Source organism: Tursiops truncatus, chromosome 13 (genome assembly GCF_011762595.2).
Source record: "Tursiops truncatus isolate mTurTru1 chromosome 13, mTurTru1.mat.Y, whole genome shotgun sequence".
Taxonomy (NCBI): domain Eukaryota; kingdom Metazoa; phylum Chordata; class Mammalia; order Artiodactyla; family Delphinidae; genus Tursiops; species Tursiops truncatus.
Genome location: NC_047046.1, coordinates 23153643 through 23173812, shown reverse-complemented (window position 1 = coordinate 23173812; position 20170 = coordinate 23153643). Strand labels below are relative to the sequence as shown.

Genomic DNA, 20170 nt, shown 5'->3' with positions numbered 1-20170 from the left:
GATTGATGGTGGTTTCAATTCTTTTACACTCTTCCTGGTTTTCTTTTTCCTTGTTCTATTGATTACTAAGAAAGGAATGTTGAAGTATCCAACGAAAATTGTGGATTTGTGTACATCTCCTTTCAATTCTATTATTTTTTGTTTCATGTATTTTGAAGCTTTGTTTTTAGGTGCATACATACCTAGGATTGTTATGTCTTCATGGTGAATTGACCCTTTTATCAATATGCACTGTCTCTTTATCCTTCTTAATTTTTTGAAGTCTATTTTGTCTGACATTAATATAACCACTCCAGCTTTGTTTTAAGTAGTGTTTGCGTGATACATCTTTTTATATCCATTTTTTTTTGTTTGTTTTTTTGGGTTTTTTTGCGGTACGCGGGCCTCTCACCGTTGTGGCCTCTCCCGTTGCGGAGCACAGGCTCCGGACGCGCAGGCTCAGCGGCCATGGCTCACGGGTCCAGCCGCTCCGCGGCATGTGGGATCCTCCCGGACCAGGACACGAACCCGTGTCCCTTGCATCGGCAGGCGGTCTCTCAACCACTGCGCCACCAGGGAAGCCCTATCCATTTGTTTTTAACCTAAAGTGTGTTTCCTGTAGACAGCATGTAGTTGGGTCTTTTTTAATACATCCAATTTGTCTCTTAATTGGTATGTTTATGCCCAAAATATTGATATTTGGATTTAAGTCTACCATTTTATTGTTTTCTATTGGTCCTTTCTGTTTTTCATTCCTTTATTTCCCTTTTCCTGCCTTCTTTTGAATTATTAATATTTTTAAGTACTCCACTTTAATTCTGTATAGTTTCTGTTAGAGGTTGCACTAGAGATTATAATATACATATAACTTTTCATAATCCACTTAAATTAATATCTTACTACTTCTCACTGCTATTCATATTGGGAAATGTATTAGTTTTCTCTTGCTGCTATGACAAATTACCACAAACTTAGTGGCTTAAAACAGCACCTATTTGTTACTTCACAATTTCTATAGGTCAGAAGTCTGGCTGGGCTTGACTGAGTCTTCTGCTTAGGGTCTCACAAGGCCAAAATCAAGGCATTTCCTAAGGCTGAAATCATGTGTGTTTTTTACTGGAGGCTCTGGGGAAGATTCTGCTTCCAAGCTTATTGAGATCGTTGACTGAATTCAGTTCCTTGTAGTTGAAAAAGACCTCACTTCCTTACTAACTATCAGCTGGGGTCTGCTCTGTTCTCCTAGAAGCTGCCCACATTCCTTTTAATGCTTTCCATGTGGCCCCTCCAAAAAAAGTGGGTTGAGTCCCTCTCAAGCTTTGAATACCTCTGACTTTTCCTTCTGCTGCACCTCCGAATCCAGCCAGAGAAAAATCTCTGCTTTTAAGGATTCATGTGATTAGACTAGGCCCACCCAATAATCTAGATAGTCCGGATTTTAAAGTCCATAACCTCAGTTACATCTGCAAACTCTCTTTTATCATGTAAAGTAACGGTCACATGTTCCAGGGAACAGGGCATTTGGCAGAGGTGGACGTTCTGCTCACTACAGATAATTTCTACGGATCTGACTCCAAGTTCGCTGAATTTCCTCTGCCATTCTGCTACTAAGGCCATCCAATATATTTTCAAATTTTGATTAATGTATTTTCTTAGTTTAAAATTTTTAATTTGGTTATTTTCTATATCTTCTATTTCTCTGTTGAGACTTTCTATCTTTTCATTTCTAAGGTCTTTTTCTGATAAGTCCAACATTTGGGTCATCTCAGTGTTTAGACTTTCTTGGTTCTTTGTATGCAGAGTGATTTTGGATTGTATCCTGGGCATTTTGAATATTATATTGTGAGACTCTAGGTCTTGGTTAAATCCTATGGAAAATGTTGAGTCTTTGTTTTAGGAGGCATTTGATCCATTTAGGATCAGTTCTGGTCTGCCTCCTGTGGTCTGTTAAAAACAAGACAACAGGCCCCAAATGGAGTCACTTATGCTAAGCCCCACATCACCAAACTGAGACTTAACTAGTTTCAGCTAACCCAGAAATGGAATATTAAACCAGTCAAACAGGAATCACCTGATCAGCACTAGTTAGGTAATCTGCCTGATAGACCCCTGCCATCCCCTAAAGGAAAGTAACCTTGCAATAACCAATGCTATTTTCTGCCTAGAATAACTTCCTTGTTTCTGCTCCCTTTTGCCTATAAAAGTCTTTCACTTTGTACAGCTCCTCAGAGCTCTTTATGTTTGCTAGATTGGATACTTCTCAATTCATGAATCACTGAATAAAGCCAATAAGATTTTTTAAATTTACGCAGTTGAATTTTGTTTTTTTTAACAGGGCCATAGTTCAATTATCAGTTTTCAAAACTTTTGCAACGTAAGTCAAATCTGCCCTAAGCTTGTGCCACCCAGGTACCAGTCTGAAATCTGGGTGGTCTGCATAGTAGTTTCATTCTCAAAGTCATTGCAGTAATGTTTAGGGTCAGATCCATACACGTGAGCCTATGGGATCCATTTCTCAAGCTTCCTCCTCTCCACAGTTTCTCCCACACTCCCCAGTTTTCAAGACCACCCTTTCCCTGGTCCTCCAGCTAGAAATCAGGGCTTTTAGTCTCCCTGCTCTCCTGCATACATTCTGTGACCGGTTCTGCTTTAGGACCAGGTGACAGGACGAACAGAGAGAAAAAAGCAAGGGGATTCCTCCCCAGCACACACACCTTTCAAGCCACAGTTCTTTTGGTCAGACAAAAGGATTCCCCTCCGAGTTTTAGGTGCTTTCCCGGCTTCCACTGCTACTGCTACTTCTGCTGCCCAGTTTCAACTTCAGTATGAGGCTTGCCCGGGGACAGGACTATATGAGAAAAGAACAACAAAAAAAGAGATTTCCCTCACTCTTTCTGTCCTGAAGAGGCCTTCCTTCCTACTCCTTAGACCAGAAAGACAGGGCTGCTCTTGGAATTCTTTCTTTCCATGTCCACTGCACAGTTCCAGGAGTCACGCTGCCTCTGAGACCAGGCCAGCAGATACAGGAGCAAAAAGCAAAACAGGAGACTCGCCACCAGATTGTTTATACTCCAAGTTCTGGTTCCCTTTCCCAGTCCACATGCTACCATTTCTTTTTCAGAGTCCTCAGAGAGCTGCTTCCTGCATTCTGCCCAGGGTTTTTATTTGCATTCAGTGGGAAGGACAGACTATGTTTACTCTAACTTAGTCAGAACTGGCACCCTAAGAAATGTATTTTTAAAACTACATACTCATTTGTGGAAAAAGGAAAATAAATACGGTCCATCTACAATACTATCCTCAAGCAGTAACCAAGTCAACACTTAGGTATTGTGGTATATTTCCTTCTTTCTATGCATTTTTTTTTGTTCATAGTTGAGAAAATATAATTTTGGATCCTCCTTTTTAAATTATTCTTTCAATATTCCGATTTGGATATGGCAGGACCAGCATTTCACATCCCAAGTGGAAGAAGTTGAGGTTGAGACCTCTTGAGAGGGTCCAAGTCCTTTTTTGCAAACAGTCTACTCTGTTCCTCTGGATTCAGGGTAGAGAGGCTGGATCTTAGTTCCCTGACCAGGGATCAAACCTGTGCCCCCCTGCAGTGGAAGCGCAGAGTCCTGATCATTGGAATTCCTGTCATGTTGGAGTTTTAACACAATCCTGTAAGAGGGGAGAATGAAATGTCCCTCACAGCCCAACAGCCTGGCTTGGAGCAGAGATTCCAAGCCTCTGATTTCATGAACTTTTAACTTTCCTACTTCAAAAGTACAGAATCACTTTCTTTCTTTATGATGAATTAAAGTCAATTAAATTTGGTGTGAGACGTTTCTGTGAAGTTCATAATACCCTGCCAGATAAACGGTGGCCCTGAGGATTTTCCTGAACAACCTCTGTTGAGGTGGTGATCTCATTACAAATCTAGGGACAGGTAGCTCTTGACCCTGAAGCACACAGCCCTGCTTACCTCCTGGGAAGCTAAGTCCAGATGCACTAAGAATCCATCAACCACCTCTGGACTGCGGACTTATGTCACACAGGAAGGAGCTCGGGATGAGAGTCGAGAGGTGAGGATTCTCATCCTGCTTTGTGACTTCAGGCAGACCCTGGAATTTTTCTGGAATTCTGCCTGTAAAATGGGAGTCACCATGCCATCTGGGGTGGCCATAGAACGTGTCCCACAGGCCTCCGATTACAGGATGCAATACCAAACAAGGGCCCCGCCGTGACACTCTGAAATCCATTGCCATGTTTATGCTGAGACTAGACTTCCCTCAGGCTCCTTCTAGCCAATTCCCCAGTATAGCAGGGATACCAAGGCAGGCCCAGTCCTGGGAGACATGGACTCTCCTGATTGGCTTCCTTGCTGTCAGCTGTGTGGTCAAGAACGTTTCCCGCCAAACTTCCTTCCCTCTCTCCTCCACTTGCATCACAGTCTGATGGGCTCTCCTAGCCTTCCTAGCCCCCTTCCCATTTTCTCTCACAAATGTTTGCCCTCATAAAATCCTTGCACTTTTAATCCCATCTTGGTGCTTGCTTCTCAGAGGACCTGGACTAATACACCATCCTACTCCCCCTCTCACAGGTGCCAAGAGACACGCAAAAGCAGAAAGCTTTAAACACACATAAAAGCCTCTTACCACAGATCTTTCTAGACTTCCCTTGGCAAAATATCTATAATGCCTTTCCCCTGAAGAAAAAAATGTTTTGCTGACTGAGCTGGGGAATATCCGGCAGACACCCCCTGTGAACCTGGGCCGGACCCTGCACACCCCTATAACCTCACACTCTGGCTCTGTTCTTCACAACAGAGTGGGGAGCAAGGAACAGCGGAATCCCAAGAATTAGGAGATGAAGACCTCGCCCTGCTGCTCCCTCTTTGTGCAAGATCGCTGCTATGGTCCGAACATTGGTGTCTCCCTAAAATTCATATGTTGAGACCTAATGCCCAAGGTGATAGTATTGGGAGGTGGGGCCTTTGGGAGGTAATTAGGTGATGAGGTCATGAGAGTGGAGCCCTCAAGAATAGGATTAATGCCCTTATAAATGAAGCCCTTATAAATGAAGCCTGTGACCCAGAAGAGGGCCCTCACCCGACCATGCCTGCACCCTGATCTCAGACTTCCAGCCTCCAGAACTGTGAGCAATAAATTTCCATTGTTTATAAGCCACCCAGTCTATGGCATTTTGTTATAGCAGCCCAGTGCACTAAGGCCATCTCTTTGGGCTTTAGTTTTCTATGTGTTTAAGGGTTGAACAAGATCTGTGGTTTTCACCTGGGAAACTTGGCAGAGGTGTGCGGGGTTCCTGGTTCATCTAGGGCAACTCTGCTTTGGCTTATTTGATATCGGGCTCCAGCATAAGAAGCATGGACAAGGGTTCTTCCACCAAAGAAAGTTTAAACATATAAAGAGAAGTGCTCAGCCCAGGCAGCAGGTACTGCTGAGCCAGAATCTACCCACTGGGATGCTGGCAGTGTTTGGAGAGGGAGAGAGGGGGCACATGAGGGTTGTGGCAGTCAGGAGGGGGCAGAAGGAGGCCTAGGTACTGGAAGGCTCCATCAGGCACAGGGAGCAGGGGTGGCCTCATATAGCTGGAGAGGTCACGGGGAGTGGGCTTGGAAACATCAGAGAACCAGAGCTTTACCTACCAGACCCAGGAGCCCAGGCCTTCTCCTTGTCTGCAGTGGGGACCAGAGGAAGAAGCCTCCAGCCGTCACAGACACAAGCATTTGCCGAGTGCCTGCTGCGGGCCAGGATTGTATAGTACTGTGTCAGGAAGGATTCAGAAGTGTAGCTGAAGAGATCCGGCCTGGAGCAGGAAGCTCCCAGACTCATTCCGCATGGCCCCAGGCTGTGTCCTCACTCACTCACTCAACAAGCTGATGTGGTAGCCAGCCTCAGAGGTGACCTCAATGATCTCAACTGACCTCCATGATCCCCTCCTCCTGGTGCATGCCCTTATGTAGTCAAGGTGGGAGGGCCCACATTGAATAGGGTTGACTTGTAACCAATAAGACATCAGAGAAATGACAATAATTTGAATTAATAAATGAAGATATTAGAGAAATGAGTGTGACTTTTGAAATTGGATCGAAAAGGACATTGTGGCTTCTTGCTCTCTTGAATCACTCACTCTGGTGGAAACCAACTACCATGCCATGAGTACACTCAAGGAGCCCTGTGGAAGGGCCCACATGGCAAAGGAACTGAGGTCTCCTGCCGACAGCCATGTGAATGACTCATCTTAGAAGTGGACCTGCCAGCCACAGTCAAGCCTTTATATGACTGCAGCCCTGCTGTCATTTGATTGCAACCTCATGAGAGACCCTGAGTCAGAACTATTCCACTCAACCACTCTCAAATGCCTGATCCACAGAAACTGAGATAATTTATATTCATTGCTCTAAGCCATAATGTTTGGGGATAACTTGTTACCCCAAATCAGTACAAGTGATGCTACTCTGCACCACGCCCAAGACACGGGCCCCACTGTCATCTGCTCAATGGACCACAACAATAGTTCTTCCCTTGTCTCCCTGCCTCCTGTCCCAAGCCCCTTCAACTTCTCCTCCACGTAGGATCCAGACCAAACTGAAGGGCCATTATCAAAAAACATTTGTTGTTCCATCACAGTCCTTGCCTGCTCAAAACCTTCCATGGCTGTCCACTGTATTTTGTGTTATTTCTCAGAAGTATTTACAACTGAGCAGGAACAGTGTGATGGTGGAGTCCCTGGCATCCCTGAGCTGATTTGGGAGCAAGAGTCCTTGTTTACCCTGGCCCCCTGGAATGACAATTCAAGGCCCCCCTGGGGAGGGTGGGAGGGGCCCCCTGGCAGCTGGGGCTGAGACAAGGCAGAAGCTTTGTTCTGAATCCACAATGGCAGGATGCCCAGCACAGACCCAGCTTCCTCCAAGGCAGGGTGAGGGGGTGGGAGCTGGGGCAAGAGCATGCCCTGGGGCCCTCGATGTGCAAGGGAAGCCTGGGGGTGGGGGCAGCAAGAGAAGTCTTGGGAGAGGAACTGGGAGGCGTTTGTAGTGAGCCAGTCTGCTAACATGGCTCGAGGACCTGTTAGGTTTGTGAAATAAAATTCATATCTAATGGCAAGACATATAAAATATATATATATAAAATTCTTCTCTGCCTTTTGGCCTCCTCTCTCCCCACACTGTGCATTGTGTATCTGCATTTATGCATCGACCGAACCTCCCACATCGGCAGGAATACCTGCTCAACCATAAAGAGCAACATTCTTCCAGCATCCAGGCAACTCCTTAAAAGATAACACCCCTTCCTGATCTTGTAAGGGGTCACATGACCCACCATGATGATGCTTAGATCTGGATTATGTAAACTGTCAATAATATGTCATTTGATGTACAGCCCTCTGTCTTAAAAAAACCTTACATAACTGTGCCTGGTCTGCTAATGGGCGGAACGGTTCTCAGAGCTTTCTGAGATGCTCATCCTGGGTTATCATCCTCAAATTGGCTCTAATAAAATTTCCGTTTCTTTCTTAGATCGACTGGTTAATTTTTCATCCACAAGTTTAAGGCACTGTCGCTAAGCACTGGGCATGTATGTTAGCTCCTGCCGCCTCCCAGAGCCAGACAGGTGAGGCTCTGCCGCTGCCCCCACTTAACACGCAGAGCCACAGGAGGGGAAGACTCCCGCCCAAAGTCACACAGCTCAGACACACCAGGGCTGGGGTTTGAACCCAGGTCCAACCCCTGCTCTTGACTGGTATTCTCTCCCGCCTACCCCATCCACACCAGGCTCTGTGCTGGTGCTGGGAAGACAGCGGTGAGCAGGCAGTTCTGAGAGTGGGATGTGCTCAGGGCCCTGCCTGGAGAGGTACAGGGAGCTGGCGTGAGCTTTGTGGCTTTCAACCCAGCCTGGCATGGGGCAGGGGAGGGGTGAGGGTAGGGAAGAGACATCCCCCCCACCCCCAAAGGAAGGTGACATCTGTTATCCAGAGATCGCTTCCCAGCACGGACTGGGCACAAGGAGGGAGGCTGGGGAGGTGAAGTGTCTCGCATGAGGAAACAGAACAAGTAAGAAGCAGAGTCCAGAGGGCCGTCAATGGGAATCACCTGATAAGCCCTTCCCTGTGAGTATCCCTGTGAAGCCGGCAGAGACCAGACAGGTCAGACAGGTGAGAAAGGGGGCCAGGACACAAACCCAGGCTTTCTGACTGCCAGGCCAGTGCTCACTGTGCCCACTGCTGGCAGGGGTGGTAGGGAGGGCTTTAACTCTTACCCTGAGGGAATCACGTCAATGCTGGGTGGCCCCAGGTCAAGCACAGCTCCAATTCCCCCCACTCTGCCCCCACAACCGCCAGGGGCTGGCTCTGATCTGACGGGAGGCTCACTCTAAAGCCAAGCATTCCCTGGGGCCCGGGAGCCAGGGCCAGGGCGCTGCAGGAGGCTCCGACAATGGCAGGGGGCTCCTTGAATGGGGAAGGGTCCTGAGGACCAAGGAGACCCTACCCACCTGAAGCCATTCATCCTCTGTCCTGTCTGGCCAAGCCTCAGTGCGGAGCCCGGAGGTATCCAGGCTGCACCGGGACGGGACTGGGCCGGTAGCATCTCTGAGTCACAGGGAGGGTGGGTGGTGAGTGACTCAGCCTAGGACCACTTCCCCTCCGCAAGACGGGCCTGGGCTGAGGCCAGAGGCAGGAAACCCTGCGCCTGTCCTGCCCTGGCCGGGTGCCTCCCAGGCCCTCACTGCCCCCACACCCAGCCTGGGGCTGACCCTCCATGCAGCCCTGTCTACCACTGGCTGGCACAGCAGTCCTCCACGAATTCTGGCTATGTGAAGGAATGCATGATTCCTCCGTGAGTCCCAGGCCCCCGAGACCCCAACCCCGGCCTGGTCTAGCTCCCATCCTCCCATTTTCCAGATGAGCCTAGAGCCTCAGAGAGAGTGGATGACTAGCCCAAGATAAGGACCAAGCCCACTGGCCCCATCGTTCTCTCTCTCCTCCCCGGGCCCCGCCTACCAGGCTCCTCACTGGAATCCTCCCAACGGGGATCATCAGCCCATTTTGTAGATATGGAAACTGAGGCTCAGGGAGGGAAGGTACCTACCCCAAGTACACAGTGAGGCAGGCAGAGCAGGATTAGGCCCCAGGTCTCTCTAACCCAGGCAGGGACCTTATGGTTTTTAACAGGCAGCCCCCAGCAGGGGCAGGTAGGTAGCGGGAGTTAAGTGCTTACCGCCAAGGGAAGGATGAGACGTGATGCAGCTGAGTTGGGCCAGCCCTCCAGGTGCCCCCGCCCCCCAGTGCTCCTCCTTCCATGGAGCCACTCGATTCCTTGCCCTCTGCGCCCACAGCCCTGGGCACGGCCCCTCGTCCAGGCCCTTCCTTCCTCAGGCTTCTTTTTTGGTTTTTCTTTTAGAGAAGGGTTGCATGTTTGGGTTTTCACCCCCAGGCAAGGGTTTCGCCATGAGAAAGGGAGAAGCAGATGTAGGAAGTGGACAACAGACAGGGGACCAGCACGTGCAGAGGCTCCGGTGGGGAGGCTTGGTGTCGGGGGTTGAGGGGGGTGGACCTGAAGGAAGCGGGTGCAGATGGAAGGTGGAGCCCAAGGAGGGGAGAGCGGAGAGGGGAGAGGAGCCTGGTGAAGCTGTGGGGCCAGGCCCTGAGGGCCCTATGGTCTGGGGTAGGAAGCTCTGACCTTGTCCCAAGAGCAGTGTGGAGCCACACAAAGAGTGTGTTTTAGGAGATGCCCCCGGGGCTGCGGGAAGATGGCGTGCAGGGGCCGGAGCAGAGGGCTGGGGTGGGGGCCTGGCCAGGCCCCGGTTGGTAAGGCGGGAGGGGGGTCCTCGTTTCCTTGTGGGCAGCTGGCAGCTATCGGCCCTTGGCTGCCACCCCGAGGAATGACACAGGTGTACAAGCAAAAATAGTTTATTTGAGGACGGAAGACCCAAAATTGGGGGGCCCAGGGCTGAGGCCACAGCAGCTGCCTGGAGTTGGCACAGACGACCCCAACTCCCTAGGGAAGCCCAGCAGCAAAGAAGCCCTTCCCTGGGCCTCCTAGCTGCCTCCCCAATTTCTTGGAGGAAGGATTGTGCGACCCCCCAAGAATCATCATCATCATCATCACCATCATCATCATCTTCATCATTAGAACATGGTGAGGTTTTCAAAGTTTGGCCAGCAGTTTTCGGCGTAGTAGTTGATACTAATCGTAATAATTACTCTGACAAGCACAGTGACTGTGCCGGGCTTGGACCCACCATCCAGTGGTGAGTGGGGTCTGTGATGAGGAGAGGCAGGCAGGGACAGGAGGTGGGTCTCTCTGGGAGTCCCCATTCCAGCCTCCAAGGTGGCCCTGCAGGAAGACCCATCTCCCCCGACAGCCCCAGAGGCTGCCCACTCTCCCCGTTTTCCCATGGCCACGGGCCAAGGCTGGATTCAGGCTGAGGCAGTCCCGCGTGGTCCCTGTGCTCCCTCAGGTCTCAGAGACCCTTGCCAGGCTGGTCTCTCCGCCAGAAGCCCCGGCGGGCAGCCCAAGAAGCCACGAACTCGCAGTTGTGGTAAAGGAACATTCCTGAAAGGGTGAGCGCAATGCCCACATAGCTGAGGGTGCTGAGGCGGCTGCCAAACAGGAGCCGGGAAAGGATGAGGTTGCCCACGACAGTGAGGTTGCCCAGGACGTGGACAGTGAGGGCCGAGGTGAGGGCCAGCAGGGAGAAGCTGGCCAGGTTGTAGAGCACAGACAGGAGGCAGCTGAGCAGGATACAGGCCCAGAGGCGGGAGTCGGTGGGGGCGGGCGGCGGTGCCACGCCAGCCTCCAGCACCAGGGCCGCGCCTGCCAGCAGGCAGAAGCTGGGCAGCGAGGTGGCATACAGCAGGGTCACCGCATCCAGCCTCTCCTCCTGCAGCAGGGCACCTGCAACCAGGACAGCAGCCATCAGCACCCGGCGCGAGACAACCCCCACGAGGCCAACCCGGCACAACCTCCTCCTCGGCCCATCCTCCAGGAAGCCTGCCTGCCCCAACCCCTCAGGCGGAATTAGTGGCTCCGGCTCTGTAACGAGAAGGTCACGAATCCAGAGTCAGACTGCCTGAGTGGTGACCCGGGTCCGCTCCTGACTACCTGTGACCAGGCACTTAACCTCTACAGGCCTAGGTTTCCTCACCTGCAAAATCGGAGGATAATAAAACCTTAAACATGCAGGGTTGTTGTAAAGATTAAAATAGATAATGTACACAAAGCCCTTAGAAGGTAAGTGCTCAGTAAATGTAAAAAGATAAAACAAATAAGCATTATCACCTACTCCTCCCACAGGCTGAAACAATAATCTGCTTGTGATGTCCCACTGATCAATAACCGTGAAAAAAAAAATTCTTCAGGGGCTCCCCAGGCCCTGGAGAAAAACATCCTGGGCTCTTAACCAACTTTGAAGGCCCTGAACCAAGCGGCCCGACCCACCTTTCTTGGATTCAGCCCTTCTCGCACCCTCAGCCCCACAGTGCAGCTTCCATGCCAGAGTAGGGACAGGCCACCAGCAGGCCAGTTCTGCCACTTACTAGCTATGTGGCCTTTAGCTTAAAAAAGATAGAGAGTTTGAAATAATAAAAACCGTTTGAATCAAATGTTCGATCACTTATGACCATTGGGATGACAGGGAAGAACAAGGTCACTGTTTGCTCCCGGCTGTCACTCACTGTTTATCGCTGATAATCAGCATCTTTTGCTACCAACGCTGGGGCTTGTCAAGATGAATCCAGGACACAGAGGAAACCTTAGTCTTTGCGAGGGAAGAGGGGATCCTACCACCTTGCACATGTGTGCCTGTCTGTGTGTATTCATATTACCACCCAGCTGGTTCACAAAACCAGTGGTGCCCATCATAGAATCACACCCGGCTCAGATGAAATGATAGTACTTGCATGAAGGCAACGAGACAGTTTCTGTGGAGAGAGATGAGTCATGGCTCCCCATCCCCTCCCAGGGCTCTCTGAGCCTCTATGCATTTTCTGACACACACTTTCCAAAGAACCACAGAGGCGCTTACTCATAGGCTATGCTTAGAATAGGAAATCTTATTTCTCCCTCCATTTCATTCTGATGTTTTGGCTTTGTTCTCTAGGCAACAGTCCTTCTGTCAAGCATTTCTAGAAATGAACAGATAACTGGAATGCCTCCTGTTCGTCCGCTCCAAATTTAGCACCATTACGAGCTGCCTGTGGCCTGCCTGTTAAAGGTGCGATCACTGGAAGGTGTTTAGGATTTCAGGTGAACTTCACCTTTGGCAAATTTCACCCTCTGAGAGGCAGCCAGGCAGGAAGGTCCTAACTTCCTCCCCCTGCCACTTGCTCCTGTTCTGCATCCCACCCAGCCCTCTGCCTCCCTCTGCTGCAGTCCAGGGAAAGAGCAGGGATCCTCTGCCAGAGGCCACCCACCCGGGGCCCCAAAATGCCAGCCTGTCATACTGCCTCCTCAGCGACCCCTCCTCTGCCAGCTCCCACCAAACCCTGCATTTCAACCTCTCCTGGGACTTCCCTGGCGGTCCAGCAGTTAAGCCTCTGTGCTCCCAATGCAGGGGGTGTGGGGTTGGGGAACTAAGATCCCACATGCCACACGTGTGGCCAAAAACAAACAAAAAACAAACAACTTCTCTTCCTCCAAAGACACTTTTGTTTCAGCATCTGAACACGCCAAGCTTCAGTCACCTGTGGACAAATGTTCTCTAGACCCCATTCCGCTGGCTTCTGGCTTATCCCGTCTCTGCTCCGTCACGAGCTGTGTGATATGACACAAGCCGCCCTCTCTCTATGCCTGTCCTCTTGTGGGAGCATGGGCAAGGTGACAACATGCCCCTCACGGGGGCCTGTGAGGTGCTGAGCGCAGGGCCTGGAGCCCAGCAGCAACTGCTGGCCACCGCAGCTGTCACCATCCCCCACATGCTGCCCCGGCTGGCTGACACCCGTGCCCTGGCAAGCCCTGCTTCCCCCTCCCAGAACGCCCTTTCCTACTCTGGCTGTATGAAGAGCTGGGCATGGTGTGGGCACACAGTGAGGGCTCAGCAAGTGTTCGCCACTATTATTACATTATTGTCACCAGCACTGCCTGCCTCCTCCCCCAGGCAGCCTTCTCTGGTTTCCCCTAGAAGTAGCCACCCAACCACAGCTATGCCCACCTTGGCTCCAGCACTTCTCCCCTGCCTTGTGATCTCTACTTCTCCTCACCAGCCTGAGAGCTCAGTGGGCAGGGTCAGGCTGTTCCCTCATGCAGGTGGATGTAGCTGAGGACAAGTCTCAGCACACTGGCACCCCACTTCCCAGCCTTTCTGTGAGTGGGAAGGTGGCATCACTCCTCTCCCCGTGTAGCCCCCCAGGTCCACAACTGGCCCAGGAAGGAGAGAAACTGCTGGACCTGCCCGTGGCTGCTGGGCACTCCTCTTTCTGGACTTTCATCCTCTGCTCCCATGGAGTCTGCCCTCAGGGAAGGAGCTGGTGTCAGCCATTCACACGCTAGTCTAAATTTGGCCCTGATGACTTTCCTGGAAAGTCTGGCAGTAGAAACCTCCTCTTGTCCAAAACCCATCTCACCCCTTATCTCTAGTCTGTTCCTCCCCACCTCTGCTGGGCTCCCATCTCTGTTGGTGGGGCCTCCAGCCTCCTAAGCTCCCTCCTTAGCACCCTGAGCCAAGGATTTTAACCAGCCTGCCAATTCTGCCATCAGACCATTAATAAATCCACCATTTAAGGGGTACCTTACCTGGGCCAGGCCCCAGGCTATGTGCTGGGGACATGGAGCTGCCTCAAAACCAGGCCATGCCCTCTCAGAGCTCCTGTCTGGTGGGAGGCAGACAGGTAAACAAGAGGCTATAATACAAGGCATGTGGAGTCCTGATGGAGGAAGCAGAGGATGCTGTGGGCACCTGGAGCAAGCAACCAACCTGCCTCAGGGGCAGGCAGGAGACAAGGAGAGAGCTGGCAGAGCCAAGGAGCAGCCTGATGCCAGGCACCTGCCACCCCATGTCCATGTGCCTGAGGCCTGGCCGGCCATAGCCTGTCCTGCAGGCTGGGGCTCCTCCTGTGTGAGAAGCACTGGGCCTTAGCAGGCGTGATGTGAACCCTGAGGCTGGGGCCTTCCCAGCCTTCTGGCCCTGCCCAGGGCAGGGTACAAGGTCAAGTTTCCCACTGACTCATGCCCAGAGCTCAGGTCCCAGCTCTCATGTAACCTGAAGGCAAAAATAGAACTGGGCTCTGGCCCTACCTCAGGGCCCTGGAGGATGGGTACAGGGACTCTGGGTCCTGGCTCCGATGACTGTAAGGCAGGGCTGAGCTCTGACTTCAACCTTCTCTGGCTGCAGGCTGCCCTAACCCCAGCCCAGGGTCCTTGGAGCAGCCCCTTCTCTCTCCCAGGCCTGGGTCACAGGATCTCAGAGCTGAAAGGGAGGGAGACCAAGAAAGCCCTGTGACTATCAACTCTGACCTCCTCCACCAAACAGATGGGGCCCAGACAAGATCCAGATCTCCCCTTCTGCCCAAGGTTGCCCAGGAAGCACAAGCCCAGGTGTGGCTGGAACCCAGGCCTCCCCAACCTGAGTGGGCACCCTTGGGTTGAGGCAGAGAGATGGTGGAGGCTGTGACTCAAAGGACCCTCAGTAGGACAGGCAGGAAGGTGGTCTCCACCCTCAGGCAGAGTGATTTAGCAGGGTCTAGGCCTGGAGCCTCCACCTTACCCTCTGTCCAGAGCCCCCAACCCCCTTTCATCAGAGCTGAGGTCCAGAGTCACATGGACTAGGATTCCAGTCCTTAGGAGCTGTATGCCTGTGGGCAAATCATGAACCTCTCTGGGTCTCAGTTCCAGCATCTTGTAAAATCGGGATGAAGGTGGTAGTTGCCATGAAGACCCAAGGTCAACACCTAGCATGGGACCAGTTACACTGCAGCTCCCAGTAAACACCAGCCCTTCCCAGACTTAGCAAAAGCCCTCAACTTCCAAATCCCAGCTCATGGCCTTGCCCTCTTTCTCTTTCCCTAGTCTCCACTATCAGGCCTCCCTCGGGTCCACAGCCTTATGCCACATCACTTGGACGGCATGAAGTCTGCCTGCCTGGGTTCAAATCTTGCCTCTGCTGCTCACATGGCCCAGGGCAAGCCCCTCTACCTGTCAAATGGGGACAATACAGTGACTTCCTCGATCAGGTATGGAGATCCAGGCTTGACAAAACATGGACCACAGATTTATGGCAGCCAACTGGATGAAACACTGGTTGGGCCTCTAGAGCCTAAGTCTGGGGCCTGGAACTCACTGAGCGGTTGGCCCTTTCTGAGCCTCAGTTCCTGACTCTTCCCAAGCCATGCGCCTCAGTTCCTTTATCTGTAAAACTGGATAATGGCCATAGCCCCTCACAGGGCCACCCAGGCCACACTCCCACCCCGATCCCCAGCTCCTCGACCAGTGTCCTGGGTACTCACTCTGCTGGATGGACTTGAGCCCACGGAGGCAGGTGGCCGCCAGCAGGAAACCACAGCCAGCTGGGGGTGTCCGGAGCTCTCCCGCCAGGCTGCAGGCAGCCCCCAGGCAGAGCAGGCCCATGGCGGCGAACTGCAGTGGGTGGTGGCGGCGGCCGAGCAGCAGCGCGGACAGGGCCAGCGTGATCAGTGGCGTGGTGGTGGTGGCCAGCTGCGCCAGGTCCAGGGGCACAGCGCTCAGGCCCACATTGCCACAGGCCATCGAGGCGCCCAAAGTGAGGCTGAGCAGCAGCACTTGGCGGCGGGTGCGGCCGGGCATGGGGCGCCGTGCCCCCGGGTGGCATGCCAGCGCAGCTGCCAGCATGTGCAGTGCCGAGAGCAGCAGGGGCCGCCCGAAGCCGTGCACCGTGAAAATCCACTTGTTGAGGCTCGACATGCTGGCTCCCGCCAGTAGCCACACCAGCGCTGCCACGGCCACCCAGGCCCGGCCAGGCCGCCGCAGCGCCTGCGGGGTGTCAGGGGGCCACTGGGGGATCCCGGCCCACCGAGCACCGCCAGCCACCGCCACTGCCTCAGCTGAGGTCATCCTGCCGTCATGGCGCTCCCGCGGGCAGCGGCACATCCGTACCAGTGGGGCCGGGTCAGGAGGCCGGCTCCCCAGCGACCAGCTCTGGGCCACTAGAGAGCCCCACTGTAGATCCCGCTCGGTCTCAGGTGAGGACACTGCTTCTTGTGCCCGGCCTACGACAGCCGAGGTCCAAGAGCTATGCTGTGTCCCCGGCTCAGGCAGGGCAGAGCCTAGGTCGCTTCTGCTGGGATGCCAGGCTCCCTGGTGCTCAAGCCTGGCCTAGTAAGCGCCGGGCACCTCTGCCCCGTGCCAGGCGAAGTCTCCACTCTTCTCCCCTTCTAGTGCCCACGCTATGGTTACATGGAATCCTCCATCCCTTTTCTCTTCAGTCCAAACCCCAGGTCCTCCAGCGTGCTCAGGCCAGGCCTGCAAGGGCGATCCGGGCTCCCGCGCCCGGTGGTGCCGGTGGTCCCGGTGGACGGGCTCGCTACCTCCGACAGTGCCCAGACCCTGCGGCGGGCTGACGCGCCGGCCTGCGCTGCGGCCGGTGTCAGGCGGCGAGCTCGACTCAGCTCGGCTCCGGCAGGGCCTCCGCGCCAGCTCCGGCTCCCGGCGGCTCAGGCTGCGGCGGGGTCTCTCGCCAGGTTCGGGCGGAGAGCGAGGCTCCGTGCTCTAGGCCCCGCCTCCGCGGCCGCCCCTCGAGCCTCACCCGGAAAATTGGGCTGAGCCCCAGGCGCCACCTCCGTCCAGGCTCCGCCCCCGAAGCCGAGAGGGATGTCTCGCCCCTCCCCCACGCCGCCCGCTCGCAGCTCCTCCTCCAACAGCCTAGCTTTACCTCCGTCAGCAGACCTCCTCCTAGCTGGAGTGGTCAGCCTGTCTGTCCCACCTCCCCACACCGGTGGGGGATCAGGCCCCTCCCCACGCAGCGCCAAGGCAGGCCCCCCATAGAGATGAACACAGGGCGGGAGACCCTGGGGTATCTTTCTGAGGGAGCCTAATAAAAAGCCCTAGCCTCTCAGGAGATTTCATTTTCAAGGACACCCTCCCCCCAGGAGACCTCATCCTAGGACCAGTCTCGGAACCACCCAATCTCTGGCCACAGTTATCCCGTGGGGCCTCTGCATCCGGAAGAGTTGGACCACGGGGCCCCTTAATACCCCTCCCTCGCCCCTCCCTAACCCGAACACCTCCTCCCTCTCCCAGCCCAGGGCGGGCCCCCTCTAGGCAGGCAGAGGGAAGCTGAATCACCAAGGCCACCCACAGCTGCGGAAGCAGGGTCCCGCAGGCCAGCATCTATCCCTGGCCAGCAGCCCCTGTCCCATCCCCTGGGCACTCAGAGCTGACTCACAGCTGAAATTCCTGGGGTCCACCCTCTGCCCCCACCCCTGACAGGACAAAGAGCCCTAGGTGGGCTGGGAGCCAGAGCAGCTGCCACTAAGCCTTTGCCCCTGCATCGGTGTTGGGTAAACAGCACACTCCAGAGCAGGACAGGCTGATAGGGATTCCAGGCTGGGCCCTGGCCTCTCTGAGCTCAGGAGTCCAAGTGTGCAAGAATCACTGCCCACTGTGAGCCTCTTTCCTGACGTCCAGCTTCCTTCTCTATGGAAGCTCCTTCCCACTGGGACACGGTTCACCCCTAGCCTGTCGTCTGACCAGCAAGTCCTTGATGGAGGAACCAGCAACCTGTCTGGAGGAACAAGACCGCAAAGGGAGACCGCTCATCTCGGTCCACGGCGCCCTCTGGTGGTCAGAACACAGAATGGCTGCAAGTGTCCCCTAATCCCCATCACAATCCTTGGACTGGGATTAAAATACCCCAGCCTCACTACTGTTTCAGACCTGCTGAATTCAGATACCCTCTGGTGGGCCCAGGGATGTGAATTTTTTTCATTTGCCTCTGGTGATTCTGACACCCGCATAAGCCTGCAAATCACTGCTGAATAGTCCAAACTGTAGGGCAGGAGATTTCCAGGTGAAAGACCAAAATATGCAGGTATTTAGATGGCGTTTTTCCAGGAGTGGTTGTGGGAGGGAAACTGAGCCAGCCAAGGGGGAAGCCCCCCTAGCCCCACATTTCCTGAAGAGGAGGAATCAGGGCCCCTAAGGGTTAGATTCTTTTTGAGATTTTGTCAGTTTTCCAGTTAAGCTTCCTTTAATTAAAAAAACAGCAATGAATTAAAAAATAGTAAACACCCCCCAATCTTCTAAGAGCTGAGCTACTGTGGAGTGGTAGGCAGTGTCTACACTTCCTCCAAGACTGCCAAAAAGCACTCCCACCTGCCCGGCCTGGTGAGGGGTGAGCTATGAGGAATGAGGATTAACCAAGATGAGGCCTGTGTTGGCCTTGGTGGGAGGGAGAGCGCTGTACACCCTTGTGGGGGAGCGGGGGCGAGGGGGAGGCTGAGGGCAGAGCCCAAAGCAGGGATCGTGCAGCTTGAGCGGTGGTGGGGGATTCAGACCACATCTACCTGGCTCCCGAGCCCCAGTTTTTAACCTGCCTTGACCTGCAGGCAGCAAGACTCTCCATAGGATGTTCCCTTGTGGGAGAATGGTGGGGGTGGGCACCCAGCTTCACAGAGGGCAGGGCAGCAGGGGCTCCATCACACCCGTTGGGGTCCACCTGAATGCCCAGAGCAGCCCCGAGCAGCCTGCCCCTGCCCACAGGCTCTCATATCCCTCCGGTCTGAGTGCTGCCCTTCACCTGCCGGCCCCCACCGCTGCTGCGGGAAGCAGGTGATTCGGGGCGGGACCCTGAGAGGCACCAGGAGGGAAGAAGAACCCATTTCCAGCAACTGAGCTGCAGAGGCTTGGGATGGGTCTCTTCTCTTGTCGCTGCATGTCTCTAGACTAGTCACTTCACTGCGGGGCCTCAGTCTCCCCACCTGTGATCTATGATGAGCTCACAGGCATGAATGTAAACCAAGGCGCCACCCCACAGATGTGAGTTAGGAACAGGCTGCACGAGGGGACGGGGCTTGTCTGGAGTCACACAGCTCTAAATGCAGGCCAGACGCAAACCTGGGCCCCCATTCCAGAGCGGCCGCTGCTTGTCAAACTCTTACTGTGGACATGACTGTCCTCCCACCCATGCCCCTTCTCGGGGTCCCTGCTGATGGAGCCAGACTAGACACATGACCCAGGGCCCAGAAGCGGGCTGTGCCGGTCAGACCCCTCTCCAGACTTTGGGACACAGGCTAAGAAGATAAGAGGGCCTGGGGAATTAAACTGGAAGTCAGCAGAGTCACTGCTGGGGCCACGTTCAGAGGAAGCTGACAGAGGGGGAGGACACGGAGAGGAGAGAGCCTGAGGGTAGTGGAGGGATGGAGCCCTGAGCCCCAACTTCCATTTCCCTACTGCCCTTGGCTGCCCTTAAATTGGTGCGCTGAGTCTTTTCAGCAAATATCCTTTTTTATTTTTTATTTTTTTGCCACCCCGAGCAGCATGTGGGATCTTAGTTCCCTGACCAGGGATCAAACCCATGCCCCCTGCAGTGGAAGCATGGAGTCCTAACCACTGTACCACCAGGGAAGTCCATCAGCAAATATCCTTTGATTTGAGCAGGATTCAGTAGCTCCCTGTTGCTCAGAGCCAAACACACCCCGACTAAGACAGTTCCTTCAGAGGGAGGCTCACATCCAGACCATGGACGCTGAAAGCCCAGTGCAGGGGTGCTCCCTTCAGTTAAGTCCACCCTCCCCCTAGCCTGGCCTGGGACCTGCCACAGCTGGCCTCCCCTATATGGGAGGGCCCTGGCTTCCTCAGGAGGTGAGGAGGCAGCAAGGCGGTGCAGGGGAAAGGGCTGGGGTCAATGGGTAGGGACCTTGGCTCTGACACCCACAGGCTGTGTGACCTGAGGGAAGCTGCAGGTCTCTCTGAGCCTCCACCCTTCTATGAGGAGAGGGTCCCAGGGCAGGTCCTGAATCCTCTCTAAAGTGCCCTTGGCCGAGATTAAGAAAGGACAGGCGAACAAGCACTCTGGGGATCTGAGCAGACATCTCACCTTCAAAACGGAGGCGGCGGGCTTCCCTGGTGGCGCAGTGGTTGAGAGTCCGCCTGCCGATGCAGGGGACACGGGTTCGCGCCCCGGTCCTGGAAGATCCCACATGCCGCGGAGTGGCTGGGCCCGTGAGCCATGGCCGCTGAGCCTGCGTGTCCAGAGCCTGTGCTCCACAACGGGAGAGGCCA

At 54.0% G+C, this 20170-nt stretch overlaps 1 protein-coding gene across 1 annotated transcript; it reads right to left on the bottom strand.

Annotated features, from left to right (window-relative positions):
* Positions 1 to 9872: 9872 nt before the first annotated feature.
* SLC35E4 (solute carrier family 35 member E4) lies at positions 9873 to 20170 on the bottom strand. The gene is made up of 2 exons (XM_019950540.3): positions 15421 to 20170; positions 9873 to 10876 (listed from the first exon to the last, which is right to left on the bottom strand). The coding sequence occupies exons 1-2, from the start codon at positions 16037 to 16039 to the stop codon at positions 10443 to 10445; spliced, it is 1053 nt and encodes a 350-aa protein (XP_019806099.2). The 5' UTR covers positions 16040 to 20170; the 3' UTR covers positions 9873 to 10442.